Source organism: Corylus avellana, chromosome 10, assembly GCF_965113065.1.
Source record: "Corylus avellana chromosome 10, dhCorAvel1.hap1.2, whole genome shotgun sequence".
Classification (NCBI taxonomy): domain Eukaryota; kingdom Viridiplantae; phylum Streptophyta; class Magnoliopsida; order Fagales; family Betulaceae; genus Corylus; species Corylus avellana.
Window position 1 is genome coordinate 20905159 of NC_142499.1, and position 14100 is coordinate 20919258.

The 14100-nt window shown below is 37.7% G+C and overlaps 3 protein-coding genes across 5 annotated transcripts; 1 reads left to right on the forward strand and 2 right to left on the reverse strand.

Annotated features, from left to right (window-relative positions):
- The first annotated feature begins 2165 nt into the window (after positions 1-2165).
- On the forward strand, positions 2166-6032 carry LOC132192303 (Pentatricopeptide repeat (PPR) superfamily protein). Of its 3 annotated transcripts, none has more exons than XM_059607592.2 (3): positions 2166-4784; positions 4884-4942; positions 5732-5821. In XM_059607592.2, exon 1 carries the CDS (start codon positions 2391-2393, stop codon positions 4464-4466), a length of 2076 nt encoding a protein of 691 aa, XP_059463575.2. In that variant the 5' UTR covers positions 2166-2390; the 3' UTR covers positions 4467-4784; positions 4884-4942; positions 5732-5821. The 3 variants fall into 3 exon arrangements, 2 of the variants coding, with proteins under 2 accessions (XP_059463575.2, XP_059463573.2); XM_059607590.2 differs by having other exon boundaries at positions 4917-4942; XR_015909390.1 differs by lacking the exons at positions 2166-4784; positions 4884-4942 and adding exons at positions 4949-5343; positions 5943-6032 and having other exon boundaries at positions 5732-5850.
- On the reverse strand, positions 5496-6667 carry LOC132192304 (8-amino-7-oxononanoate synthase). The gene is made up of 2 exons (XM_059607593.2): positions 6203-6667; positions 5496-6105 (listed from the first exon to the last, which is right to left on the reverse strand). The coding sequence occupies exons 1-2, from the start codon at positions 6527-6529 to the stop codon at positions 5662-5664; spliced, it is 771 nt and encodes a 256-aa protein (XP_059463576.2). The 5' UTR covers positions 6530-6667; the 3' UTR covers positions 5496-5661.
- A 1528-nt stretch (positions 6668-8195) lies between these two features.
- LOC132191912 (protein NRT1/ PTR FAMILY 8.1) lies at positions 8196-12897 on the reverse strand. Its single transcript, XM_088510950.1, has 6 exons — positions 12749-12897; positions 10881-11041; positions 10574-10791; positions 9686-10236; positions 8731-9606; positions 8196-8390 (listed from the first exon to the last, which is right to left on the reverse strand). Exons 2-5 carry the CDS (start codon positions 10984-10986, stop codon positions 8775-8777), a joined length of 1707 nt encoding a protein of 568 aa, XP_088367076.1. The 5' UTR covers positions 10987-11041; positions 12749-12897; the 3' UTR covers positions 8196-8390; positions 8731-8774.
- Between the last annotated feature and the right edge of the window lie 1203 nt (positions 12898-14100).

A 14100-nucleotide genomic window follows, 5' to 3' on the forward strand; every position in this document is an offset into this window, starting at 1 on the left:
TTGGGAGGATGACACATTAGCGTAGAACAACAAAAGTGAGTATTAGGGAAATATCAACTCCATCCCTTATCCACAAAATTCAAAATTCAAATGAGTAGGCAGTCCTCTCATATAAAACCACTTTTATAAGATGAGTTAGGCCTACAAATTTATTCATATGCGACATGCCTGAAGGTAATGGTGTCAAAAGCAAGCAAGGCACGATTTGGGGACTAAGGTTTCAAAGTCACTAAGAGCCTGTTTGGGATTACATTTGAGAAATATAGCTTTTAATTTAAAAATAACTTTTGGGCAAAAATTTCATTTTTAAGCTTTTGCCAAAAGTGCGTTTTGACCATTTTTAAACTTTTTGAACCATTAAAAGCACTTCTAATTTTTTTTTTTACCAAACGATCAATTTTTTCTTTAAACGAACTTTTTGAGTGTTAAAAGCATTTTTAGGTCTCTTAAACGCAATTTCAAACAGTTCCTAAATGTGAGCCACATGGAGATCAGAAAGTTCAACACCATTAAGGTTGTAGCATGTTCCAAGGAATGCTTTGGTTCACTAGTTAGTAACTTGGTTGAATGAGGAGTGTTATATGCTCTTCTCTGTTTTCCTATTGTTATTGTGGTCGTATATGAATATTATTTTCTAAAAATTAGGTGAGAGAAATAAGGAACCGGTGTGATCAATTTATTTTTATTTGTTTAGAAAATAATATCCACCTAAGACCACGAAAACACCTAACATTTTCCGTGATTGAATAGTTAATGTTTAAGAGAATAACTTCTATGTGGTTAAGGCACAAAACAATGGTTTTGTGCCCACCAGTCAGCAGCTGATACATCAGCTTAGAATAAAAACTTAAAATAAGAACAAAATATTAGAATAATTCATCTTCTTTTAGTTAAAAAAAAATAAAAATTAGAAGGGTGGTAGCCTTGGAGGAGCATCAGCCCATGGGGGTGGCTGCGCGCTACCCCATAAGTGGTAGGAAGCCACCCCCAGCCACCCCTAGGGTGGTCACGTGCCACCCCCGAATTTGGCTAGGGGTGGACCGTGAGCCACCCCAGTCATCCCTAGGGTGGCTGGCGGCCACCCCATGGGCTGGGGGTCCCCACTTGGCCGGCAGAGAGAGAGACAGAGGCGGTGTGAGGCGGCGGCAACAGCAGACGGAGGCAAGTGGTGGTTCAAATGGCTGTAAGAGAAATAATCTAGTATTTTGCTCACATATATTTTTCTTGCAATTTTCCTTCAATGATGATGTGTCAAACTCTGAGTGGATGGCACAAAACCCCATTACCACACAGAAGATGCTCTCAATGTTTAATTGCTCGGCTTTGAGGATAACTTCTATAAGGAGCTGGTGTAAACCAGCTCCTTTGTGTCCACCAATAAGAATAGGCCGCCTAGGATTATTGCACCATTTCAAATAGGCATCAAAACACTAGATTATATAGGTTTTTCCATTTTTTGTTTTGTTTTGTTTTTTTGTTTTTGTTTTTTGGTTTTTGTTTTGTTTTTGCTTTTAAGAAATTGCAATAGGGCTGAGGGTGGCTTGCCGCCACCCCCAACCCCTCTAGGGTGGCCGGCGAGCCACCCCATATGGGCGGAGGTGGCCACGCGACCACCCCCAGCCCATCTGGGGTGGTCGACGAGCCACCCCATGGCAGATCTGGGGTGGCTCTCCAACCACCCTAGATGGGTTGGGGGTGGCTGCATGGCCTAGAGGGCGACGGCAAGCCGCCCCTACCTCCCTTTGGGTGGCTGCCGACCACCCCAAGTGGGGGTGGGGTGGGCAGCTAGCTACCCCTTTGTTTTGTTTTTATTTTTTTAAAATAATTAATTGATTTTTTAATTATTATTATTATTTTTTATATTTTGTATAATCTGGTATTGTAGTATTTATTTTTTAAACTTAAGATTTTTCTGATATGCGGAGATGTTAATGGCTGATTGGAGGGCACAAAGGCTCCTTTATAGAAGTTATCCTCAATTGGAGGCTTTATGTTATCCTTATAGAAGAGTCCAGTTCGTGGGTGGTCTAACGTGGGCTGAAGACTTGGGCCACGATTGAGTCTGTAAGTAATGGGCTAGCGAGTTAATAGGAGCTATTTACTTATTTGCTTGCCTCGGATAAAATTCAAAACAATTTTGGAATAATTTTCAAAAATAAAAAATTCCAAATGAATCTATGAAAGAGTGGGATCCTCTTTACATGTGAAAGAGGGGTGCGATGTCCGAACTCCCAATCAATGTTCGGAGGCGACGCTGCCTCCCATTTTACGAACTCTCTCTCTACGCCCTCGCCGGAAAATATACAGGGTTTATAACACCGTACCGGAACCCTAGTAAAAACATGACATAACAATGAGCCAGAGAATTCTAAAAAATTACAGTCTCTGCCATGCCCGAGTTCCCCAAATCCCTCTCTCCGAAGCGAGTTCTGAAGCTCCTCAAGGCGGAGAAGAACCCTCACTCTGCACTCGCACTGTTCGACTCAGCGACTCGCCACCCGGGTTACGGCCACTCGGCCAGCGTGTTCCACTACATCCTTCGCCGACTCGTGGACCAGAGGCTTGTCGCCCAAGTGGGTCGGGTCGTCGAACTTATCCAAAGCCAGAAATGCCAATGCTCCGAAGACGTGGCGTTGACGGTGATCAAGGCCTACGCGAAGAACTCTATGCCCGATAAAGCTTTGGATGTTTTTCAACGAATGGACGAGATTTTTGGTTGCAAACCGGGTATAAGGTCCTTCAACAGTCTGCTCAATGCTTTCACTGAGTCGAACCAGTGGGACCGAGCGGAGTCGTTTTTGGCGTACTTTGAGACGGCGGGTATGTCGCCGAATGTACAAACGTATAATATATTGATCAAGATTTCGTGTAAGAAGAAGCAGTTTGAGAAGGCGAAGGGGCTGTTGGATTGGATGTGGAACAAGGGTTTGACGCCTGATGTCTTTAGCTACGGTACTTTGATCAATGCGCTAGCAAAGGGTGGGAATTTATGCGATGCATTGGAGGTGTTCGATGAAATGCCCGTGAGAGGGGTGGAACCTGATGTGATGTGTTATAATGTTTTGATTGATGGGTTTTTCAAGAAAGGGGATTATGTGAAGGCTATGGAGATTTGGGAGAGCATACTGGGGGCGTCTTTGGTGTACCCGAATGTTGTTACATATAATGTTATGATTAATGGATTGTGTAAATGCAGGAGGTTCGATGAGAGCTTGGAAATATGGAATAGGATGAAGAAAAACGAACGACAGCGGGATTTGTTTACTTATAGTACTTTGATACATGGCTTGTGTGAATCAGGTAATATTGATGGGGCCGAGAGAGTTTACAAAGAGATGGTTGAGAGTCGGATGTCTGCTGATGTAGTTACATATAATACAATGCTTAACGGATTTTGTCGATCAGGGAAGGTTAAAGAGGGATTTGAGTTGTGGGAGATTATGGGAAAGGATGATTGTCGAAGTGTTGTCAGTTATAACATTTTTATTAGAGGGTTGTTTGATAATGGGAAGATTGATGAAGCAATGTCTATTTGGGAACTCTTGCAGGAGAAGGGTTGCAGTGCAGATTCCACCACTTATGGAGTGTTAATTCATGGGTTGTGTAAGAATGGATGCTTGACTAAGGCTTTATGGCTTCTGAAAGAGGCCGAGAATGGGGGAGCTCATCTCGATATTTTTGCATATTCCTCGATTATTAATGGGTTATGCAAAGAAGGGAGATTAGATGAAGCGGCTGTAGTGTTGGGTCAGATGGATAAACGTGGCTGTAAACTGAATCCTCATGTTTGCAATGCACTGCTTAACGGGTTTATCAGAGCTTCCAAACTTGAGAATGCAATTCACTTTTTCAGGGAAATGAGCACCAAGGGTTGCTCTCCAAATATTGTCTCCTATAACATTCTTATAAATGGTTTATGCAAATCTGAAAGATTTAATGAGGCATATTCTTTTGTGAAGGAAATGCTGGAAAAGGGGTGGAAGCCAGACATGATCACGTATAGCTTGTTGATGAACGGGCTTTTTCAAGGCAAGAAAATTGACATGGCCCTCAACTTGTGGCACCAGTTTCTCAACGAAGGTTTTAAACCTGACGTAACTATGCACAATATTATAATTCATGGGCTTTGCTCTGCTGGCAAAGTTGAAGTTGCTTTGCAGTTCTATTCAGAGATGAAGCAGTGGAACTGTATTCCAAATCTTGTGACCCACAATACCCTAATGGAGGGGTTCTACAAAGCCCGGGACTGTGAAAAGGCATCAGAGATCTGGGCTCGCATCTTAGAAAATGGGTTACAGCCAGATATCATCTCCTATAATATTACTCTTAAGGGACTTTGCTCTTGCCTGAGGATATCAGACGCTATTGGGTACTTAAACCATGCTTTGGATCATGGGATTCTTCCAACTGCCATTACATGGAACATACTTGTAAGAGCAGTGCTTAATAATGGGGCTTCGACATGATTCTTTTGGGTTTTGTAGTAGCTTCGAAGTCACTTTTAGGTCCTACCGTTTCATCACATACGCCTGCTGCTTTTGGAGTTCATCGATATGGCAAGAAAAGCCAATTAATGTGCCATAGTATTCTTTTCAGCTTCTGACAGGGAATCGATGTTTCAACACCATATTGTGTCAACAAAGCAGATGGAACCAGTCTTTTGGCTGGTCATTACAGATGCTTAATCTCTACTGATAATCCTGGGTTCAGGTGGTGGTTCCAGCATCCATTTTAAAGACAACGTATATGTCTCGGTGCTCTCCTGAATGATAGATATGCATAAGGTATGAGTGGGTTTTCCTGAATGCACCTTGCTTAATTTTCCTAGAGAGATGTTCTATTCTTAACTTCTCATTGGAAGTTGTGTTATGCTATTCTTGTAGTTTGGATTTGATATCTTCATCTATCCTGAACAGGACTCTATTTACCAATTTGCAAAGCGGTGGGCTCTCTAAAACCTGGATTACCAAGTTGTTACACCAGATTCGTTCAATTCTGCCCAAGTACAAAAACCATGGTTAACTGAAAATACAGGGAAGCATGTTTAATCATGATTTAAAAGGTGGATGTAGTTCTAGCTATAGGCTGGTGCTGGTCATCGACACTTAAAAATCAACGAAGGAACATGCAACTAAATCTTTTGAATTAAATGTTTTTCCTAGCTTAACAGGATGCTGCCTTTTTGTTCTAATGTTGTTGGCTATTTCAGTGTCAAAAAGTCCTGCCTCTGGTAGAAAGCTTTTTGCTTTTGCTTGCTGGTTGGTTCGGTTTTATGGCAGAAAATCTAGCTACTTCTAATCTATCTTGTCAAGGAGTGTCAAGAAAAGAGAGGATCTAGAAATGGTTAGTCATGTAGATGTATCTGAAACTACATTCATCATACTATGAAAAAATGTGAAACTTTTAGCTATGTCGTTTGTATCAATTTTACAATGGGGAAATGTTCATAAAGCATCGGATATGGCAACTTGGTTGCTGGGTTTTGGTTATTGTAGTGAAATCACCAAGATCATATGGTGATGCAAAATTGAAGTAGCATGATGTATCAGACCCAAGTTGCAAGTTTTCTCTTGGGTTTATTTTATCATGCCATATTCAGTTAATAAAACTACGGCTAAAATTTTTTATACAGAAATTTATTAGGAAAATAGCGAAAGATATTCACTTCTTTTCTTCCCCAGTCTTTTCCTTCTCTGTATTTTCTGTTTCTGATAACATCCTCTGCTCGTAGTTGAACTGAGAGAGCAAAGCCACTAGAATTGCTCCGAGAACTGCAACCTTTCGCCAATCGGATGAAGAAGACAGGAAAGAATCAGCGATGGCAATGACAATAAGGCCTATTAGGGCGAGGTAAATGTTCTTCCTGGTTTTGGATCCAGCGTTGTCTTTAGTAACTTGGTTTATCTTCTCCATTTCCTCCTTGGCTTCTGTTTTTTCCTTAGGTGTCGTCCTTCTCAGGTTCTTGAAGAACAACCCTTCATTCCGGCCTTCCTCCATCTGATCTTCGAACTCTTCTACTTTGTTTTCGTTCTGCTCAATCTCCTGTCTGTTCATCTCTGCGGCTTCCTCAAAGGCCTGCATGCGGCTCTCCATATTCTCCATTACCTGCTAAACAGAAAATGAATAAGAAGTGGGTTATTTTTGTTTCTTTCTCTAAGCATGTTTGCATGATTTGCATCCACAGTTAGGAAGTTCAACAGACCCTGGCACCAGCTTCATCCAGTCCTTTGAGGGCATCTTCTCCAATCTTGTCGAACTCAGCAATGGCTTCTTCACCAAATTGTGTCAGATAAGCTGACCTCTCATCCAAGTAGTCGGTGAGACGAACTTTCTGAGCTTGAAGCATCGCTATTCTGGCCAGCAGCTCTTGCTTCCGGGTATCTCCTTCGGGCGGAGAAGCCTCTGAATTGGAATCATTGGGCTTGCAGAGGCACAGGAAAGAACTCTTTGTGTTGAAGGGTCTTCCAGTGTGGAAAAAGGCATGTTTGGTGGCAGTGAAAGAGGGCTGAATGGTTTTGAGGGCTATCATCTTCTCTATTTCTTCTTCGTTTAAGAGAGAGAGAGAGAGATGTTTTATATGTACTGTGTAAATTTTTTGAACCTCTCGTTGTATGCATCATTATCTCAGCATTATCCATTTCGAGCATGATAATGAAAAATACCATGTTAATATTTCAAAAATATCTTATTAGGTTGATGAGGTAGGATTTAGTAGTTATTGGATTTTTATTTTTAACAAAGGTTAATATAATAAAATATTTGTGTAGTGTATACCGTTTCCCTAAAAAATTATTTGTTAGAAGACGGTGATGAATAATGTCATCTTGGGAGGAGGAACAATCATCTATCTTTTGAGTTCTCATTCTTAATAAACATAATCATTATGTCAAATTATTTTACAGATTTTTTTTCCCTAAAATATTTTATAATTGGACCCATAAGCTGCTTCCGTCTTGCTTGCTTCGTATTTCGTATACATAAAATCAAGGTGGATCAGATCGACTCAAATCATTAGGTACCGTTTGCTAAAAGTAAAGGCAAAGGCATAAAAATCTCACTTTTTTATTTTGTTAACGTTTTCTTACTTTTTACATCACATCAACCACTTTTTATTACTATTCCATTTAAAAAATTACTATAACACAAATTTTTTTCATTCTTCCATGCCTAATATTCTTACTTTTTTACTTTTTTTTTAAAAAAAGTTCTTATTTTTTTTTACATCAATCAATTTTTGTTATAGTATCGAACCAAAACCAAAAGAAAATCGTTTATTAAACAAACCCTAAGTATTTTTCCGTTAGAGTACTCACAATGGCTTAGCCATTTCTTATTTTTGTCTAAAATAGATAAGCAAAATATTAAAAAAATCTTCTACATAGGATTATGCATCTCAAATGCAAATACTTTTTTTTTTTTTTTTTTTGCATTTGTGAATAGTGACCGCTATTCTATATGTAGCGGGCACTGTTAACACATCCATCTCATTAATATACTATTTCTCTCTTCACATCTCTTTTTTCCCAAAAGTTGAAAAATAGAATCTTTAGAAGAAAAAAAATACAATCTTTATAAAAAAAAAAAAATTTAAATGATATAGATTAAAAAAAAAAAAAAAAGATAATCGGATGTATGATGTCTTTTAAAATTCATTAGCTAAATTAGATAAAGTGGGTTTTTATTAGTCATTTTGTACAAAAATATACATAAACCAATGTGAATGCTCTTATAATTTGGTGGTACATGATTTCTAAGTGCTTTTGGTCATGCAATTTCGCAATGAAGGGAAAATGCAAGTTTTTAAATAAAATCCCGGAAAATGTTTTATTTGGAAGTATGTTTGAAAAAAAAATGACAATTTGAAAATGTGAAAATATTCACGTTTATTTTTACCAAACACTTAATTTCATTTTAAAAAATTATATTTTCATTAATTAAGTTTTAAAATCACTATTTTTTCAAACTACACATTTTAAAATTGCTAAATCAATCATACACTTCTTTTGTAAAGTTGATTTTTTACTTGGATATAGAAAGACGAGTAATGCTATATACTACACTTTCATCTTACCCTTACTCTATTAGGCTGATGTGGAAGTTACCCATTAGATTTTTTTTTTCCTAATCAAAGCGGGAGAGGGGAAAGGGGAAATGAATCCATTAGAAAAAGGAATTTTTTTTTTTTTTAATCGTGGCAGTTATCCATTAGAAATTGAATCAATTCGACAACCGATATACACAATCATACCAGCCCATTGAGATGAAAATGGGATAGGAGAAGAGTATGCATTGAAGTTGGGCTACCCATTTGGTTGTTGATGTTGAAGTTAGGCTGTGCGACTGTGCCGGCCCATAACAGATCACGTTGGCAAGAACAGTAGACCATTCTCCTAGAATGCAACAAGAATGGGAAAATTGAGAGAAATGATATGATTTAATATATCATTTCAACATTACCAATAATTAGACCTTGAAATCAGACTCAAATACCAAGAGGATTCAAAGGAGAATTAACAAACACTTGAAATTTATGTCGGAATTAACAAAACAATGCCAACAATATTTACAAACACTTGACACTTATCCGAAGGTTCAACTTTGGACAGTGTTTTTTTTTTTTTTTTTTTTTTTCCTTCAATTTAGTTTATTAAACTGATATGCGTCTAAAATATATGTGATTCTCATATGCACTCAAATTTAATAGATAGAATCAGAGAAAGTTTTTCCAACCTAATTTGGAAGAAAACTTTGTTCATCCACTAACATTCATCTCGTCAGTAAGCACGCCCTGTGGCTTTCTTGTATGTATACCACTTAGCAATCCAGAGATAGACCAAGAAGTTGAGCAGGCTGAGAATGGCCAAGAGCCAGTAAAAGTAATCAAGATGGCCCCTGTTCAGATTATCTGGAATCCAACCAAGCTTCCCATTCTTTGTGGTGACTTCTGTCACAATTGTCACGAGCAGAGTGCTCAAGTAATTCCCCAATGCCACAGTTGTGAGTGACAGAGCTGAGCACAAGCTTCTCATAGCATCAGGTGCTTGGTCATAGAAAAACTCCAACTGTCCAATGAAAGTGAATACTTCTGCACATCCAATGAGAAAATACTGTGGGATTTGCCAGAAAATTGACATGGGAATGTAGGTGAGGTCATAGTAATTGTTCCTCCTAATAATGCCGAGCCGAACAACCTCCAGAATCCCAGCAGCGATCATGGCGAAAATAGAAATGACAAGGCCAATGCCCATTCTTTGGAGCTGGGTGAAGCCCCTTTCATTGCCAGTGAATCTCCTTGCATATGGGACAATGATTTGGTCATACACTGGAGCCCAGAAGATCACGCTAAGCGTGTCAAAGAGGGAGAGCGATGCTGACGGAATTTTGAAGCTAGGACCCATGTGTGGATCCAATGTGTTGCCTTGTAAAACAAACATGGTGCTCATTTGACTGTAAACTGTTGAAAAAACTATCCCAGATGCCCATACTGGGAGCAGCCGAATAATGGCCTTGAGCTCTTCCACTTGAGTCACTGAGCAGAGTCTCCATGGGTTTGTCAAGCCTTTAATTTGGTCAGTTTGGGTCTCCACCGCAGCCTTGTCAAAGAACCTGGAAATTGACAGTCTCCATTAGAAGAAATCAATCAAACATTTGAGACCAAAAACAATCTTAGCTCCAACCCACTTACCTTAACTTGTCAGTGTGTTCAAGCTTGCGACTTCCTTTGATAGTACATTCCTCATCTGCAGTCTCATAAAGAAGAGACTTATCAGCAGGTACTTCAACATTATGTTTCCGAAAGGATGCGACAATAACCTGGAAAATCCTTGTAAGAGGGCTCCCTCCAGGCTTCTGAAGTCGGTACAACCGGCTGCCTGAGAAAAAAAACCCAACTGCAATGGCCATTGCAACTGCTGGGATTCCGAACCCCCATCCCCAGCCCACATTCATTTGTATCCAAACCAAGACTGAGGAAGCGATAAGTGCGCCAATATTGATGGAAAAGTAAAACCAATTGAAGAAAGAGCTCTTCTTTTTCCTCTCTGTCTCATCGGTTTCATCAAATTGATCGGCACCGAAAGAAGAGACGCATGGCTTGATTCCACCAGTCCCAAGAGCAATCAAGTAAAGTGATATGAAACAGGCTGCAATCTGTGTTTTTGTTGGGTGGCAACCATTCTTATCGCATGATGGCTCTAGTCCATGGACGGAAGCAGACAATGTTAAGAGTGTCATCCCCTATAAGAAAAATTAGAGTTCTTCAACATTTCTGGGGAAATCAGCCTATTAGACAACAAGGTTTATGCAAGGATGGTCATTTTTTATACATATTTTCTATACAAAAAGGCTGTAAAATGGAAGAAATTCAATAAGATATAGAAGTTAATTTCCATAATGGCTCAGATGGAAGAGAATGGCCAAAATTGAAAACCTTGATGTGGTTTACGAATAAATACATTGATCAACTTTACAATAGACTTTGTTGATATTAACATTCCAATGCTTGAGTACTCAAGCTTGTCAAGTTTTCAGGTATGCGTATGAATGAGGAGAGTTCTGTCTGAAAGAAACTTACAAAAACATAGACAATTGAGAAACCAGCAATTGTCCAATATCTTCCCAAGTATGCATCAGCAAGAAAGGCTCCAATCAATGGTGTGATGTAGCAGGTCCCTGACCAATTGGTGACATTGTTGGAGGCTGTGACATTTCCCTGATTGAGACGATCCTTAAGATAATTAACCAGGTTGGTGCCCATACCATAGTATGCCAACCTCTCACAACATTCATTTCCTACGAGAAAATTATACAGTGTCCAACATCTCAGACTCAGGTAGCATTAAGGAATGAAAACCAGACAATGAAAAGAATCAAAACTATACCAAGAATAAACCGGCAAGCTTTCCAATTTCCAGTCTTTCTCTTGTCAGCAGGATTCTTATGGATGTCAAGAGTGCCATCTTGTGTATAGATGTCTTCCTCTGCCATGGTATGCTTATACTTTATGCCTAGTTTTACTTGGTATATTCCTCCAAAGGCTTACCTACAAAATCAATCAATCACCAAGTCAAATGCACAGTTGGACTCAAATATAGTCATTATGACTATTTATTTATCCTGGTTGTACTTCATTCTGTAGTCAGTGTTTTGTTTGGTAATGTAAAAAGGTGAGAATAAATGGAGGAAATTGGAATTAATGCTACAGCAAGTCAGCAACCTCATAAACCCCAGATAGACAATACATTTTGTACACAATCTCATTAGATTGACAATGCATTTCGTACACAATCTCATTAGATTCCCTCGACTAGTTGGTAAACTAATGGAGCATATTAATATGAAATCTGCATAAAATCTCAAAAAACCAGTCATGTATTTTAGGCAAATGAGTCAACCCAAAATTACCAGTCTAATCCTCAACATCTTTTTGAAATATTATCAAATGTCAAATAAAGCTAATATGAACAGAATCAAAGAAGAATTGAAGTCTGCAGAAAATTTGTACTCAATAATCAAGCAGCACACTCAGGGCACCCTAAAAAATATCAAATACATATCACATGAGAAGTATCACTACCTATTATTAATTAAAGAACCCCATATAATGGAGCAGTCTTTCTTTATTAGAAAAAGGATCACAAAACTCCAAGCATGATTTGAATCATATAACTACATCATGAGCTCCACATTAGTTCAAATGATCATTATTGGTAGAATGGTTTATCCCAGTGGACCACAAAAAAGGTCTTAAATACTATATAATAGCCTTCTCCAATCCCTCAAAAATATTATAATAGACCCAGAGGGACCTTCAAAGTCCAAAAAGTCTCGAGATTTGTTTTTATTTTATAACACTTTCTTTTCTCTCGTTTCAAAACAAAAATTTAATAAACAAACATGTCATGACACAAACTACTCCAAACTATTTTTACTTTTATGTTATAAAAAAAAAAAAAGAAAAAAAACAAAACACCATTTAAAAGGCTTTAAGCCATAATTCTGACTCTTCAAAGCCCAATAAGGCAAAAAAAAAAAAAAAAAAAATCTTATCTGCTGGAAAGCACTAGGGATCAAGATACCATCATCAAAGAATCCATAAATAAATCCAATTTTGCAATTTCAAATTAAAGAAGAAAAAAAAAAAAGAAGATGCCGTCAAGCCAAAGCATTGTACCATGATTGTGAAAGTCCCAGCCCACTTTGTATTGGATGGGGATGCCAACGGGGATTAAAGTTGAAAGTTTGACAAGATGACATGATTACTCCAAAAACTCATTTATAAACATAAAAAAAAAACAAGGAAAAAAACAAAAAGAAAGAAAAGAGAAAGAAAACACAGTTTGAAGAATAACAAACAGGATATCTAACCATATACTCTAGAGTCAAGTCTACCAAATCCTAATGGTATTTTTTAAATGATAAAATCAGAATTATAATTGACAGATGATCAATTAAGATCACTCAAGAAGTTATAATATATAAAGCACTAAAAAAAATCTTGATATAATGAGAGAACGATAAATCTGAGTTTGACTCAAGATCTAGAATATCGGGTCGAAACCTCAAGCGGGTAGAATCAGACACCAAAAAAAGATTGCCCACAAATGTTGTAGATACCTGACATGAATCATGAATGCATGCAGATGAAGACAACTTGTACAGAAACACAGAGAGAGAGAGAGAGAGAGAGAGAGAGAGAGAGAGTGTGTACTGTGTGTTTTCTGAGGATGTTTATTAATTTGAGACATACCTCTGAAGCAAAACACAGAGAGCGAGAGAGAAAGAGAGAGTCCTGGGTTTGGTGGGAGTAATTGGAAGCAGAGAAATGGAGCAAAAGCAGACAAGGCCCTGGTTTTTGATGGCACAGGGCAACAGTGGAATCAAGAATTCTAGGCAGAGAGGATCTCCTTCTGCCTATTTATCGTTGCTGGGGCCTACTTTATATAAAATAGAATATGAGAGATTTTACATTTTGCAGTGGTATCCCTGCACTATCTATTAATTATCCCTTCCCCCTTCAGCCTTCTCGTTTAAAAAATGATAATTTTTTGTGAGAGGAATATTAGGCTTACAAACACATTTTACGAAAAAAAAAATTTACAAACTGATGTGACGCAACATGATTGAATATGAAATAAATTCAAATTTTGATAAACTCAATCATTTTGTGCTACGTCAATTTGTAAACTTTTTTTTATAAAATGTATTTGTAAGTCTAACATTTTCCTTTTTGCAAAGCCAAGCGTGGATAAGTGGATGCAATGTACATCGTTGTCTCATATGTGAATCTAAAACAATATCAACATCTTTGTTGCTTTTAAAATAAATAAATTAAAAATAATACGTGTCTTTTTTTCATTAGAGAACTCCGTTTTAGGCATCAAAAAGTATATAATTGATCTAAATTACTTATTAATTATATATTTTATCTATACCGACAAACAAACACTTTATATTACAGCTACACATTAATTTGGTAAGTCTTTTATATAAAAAAAAAAAATCAATCCTTATAATATTTTCTTTTATATTTTATTTGAAAAAAGTATTTGTTTTAGTATTTTGCTAATATTTTTGCTTTTAAAAAAATAAAAATAAAAGTGCCAAGGAGAACCGTTTAACAAATAAAACATATATTTATTCATTATTTTACATCTCCTTCAAGTTTTGTGTTTGGTGGAAAGTATATTAATATTTGAAGCAATGATTGACGGTGAGAAAAGGGTTAGGAATTTGGCACTATGGATTGAGCAAGCCCCATTCAGCCTCAGGTTACATATTTTGTGGTTCCTTTTATAAAATCTTAAAATGAAGGGGTAATTTTAGATTTATAGCCTGTAGGTGAACTGCCCAGTAAAATTGAAAAGGTTAACTCCGTTAACGGAGGTTAACTTTGTTCCTGGACTTTTGGCCGGGTCAATACACAAGCAATTACGGTTGCCAGGTAATTTAAGAGAAAGAACAGAACCAGGCTGTATTCCACGTGCAATTAAGCAGTTGGAGTATTTAAATCGCGTTTAGGCGCGTTAATAGTACGCATTAGTGGTAAGCTTTTAAGCAAGTAAGCAACCAAAGGCTACTCCATCTACGCGCTAACAATGC

Bases quoted from the DNA above. Each gene is read 5' to 3' on its own strand.
- LOC132192303 (XM_059607592.2), top strand. From the start codon at position 2,391: ATGCCCGAGTTCCCCAAATCCCTCTCTCCGAAGCGAGTTCTGAAGCTC.
- LOC132192304 (XM_059607593.2), bottom strand. From the start codon at position 6,529: ATGATAGCCCTCAAAACCATTCAGCCCTCTTTCACTGCCACCAAACAT. The intron at 6,106-6,202 runs GTCTGTTGAACT...TCTGTTTAGCAG, and splicing joins TGGATGAAGCTGGTGCCAGG to GTAATGGAGAATATGGAGAG.
- LOC132191912 (XM_088510950.1), bottom strand. From the start codon at position 10,986: ATGGCAGAGGAAGACATCTATACACAAGATGGCACTCTTGACATCCAT. The intron at 10,237-10,573 runs GTAAGTTTCTTT...TTTTTCTTATAG, and splicing joins TCTCAATTGTCTATGTTTTT to GGGATGACACTCTTAACATT. The intron at 9,607-9,685 runs GTAAGTGGGTTG...GTCAATTTCCAG, and splicing joins GAACACACTGACAAGTTAAG to GTTCTTTGACAAGGCTGCGG.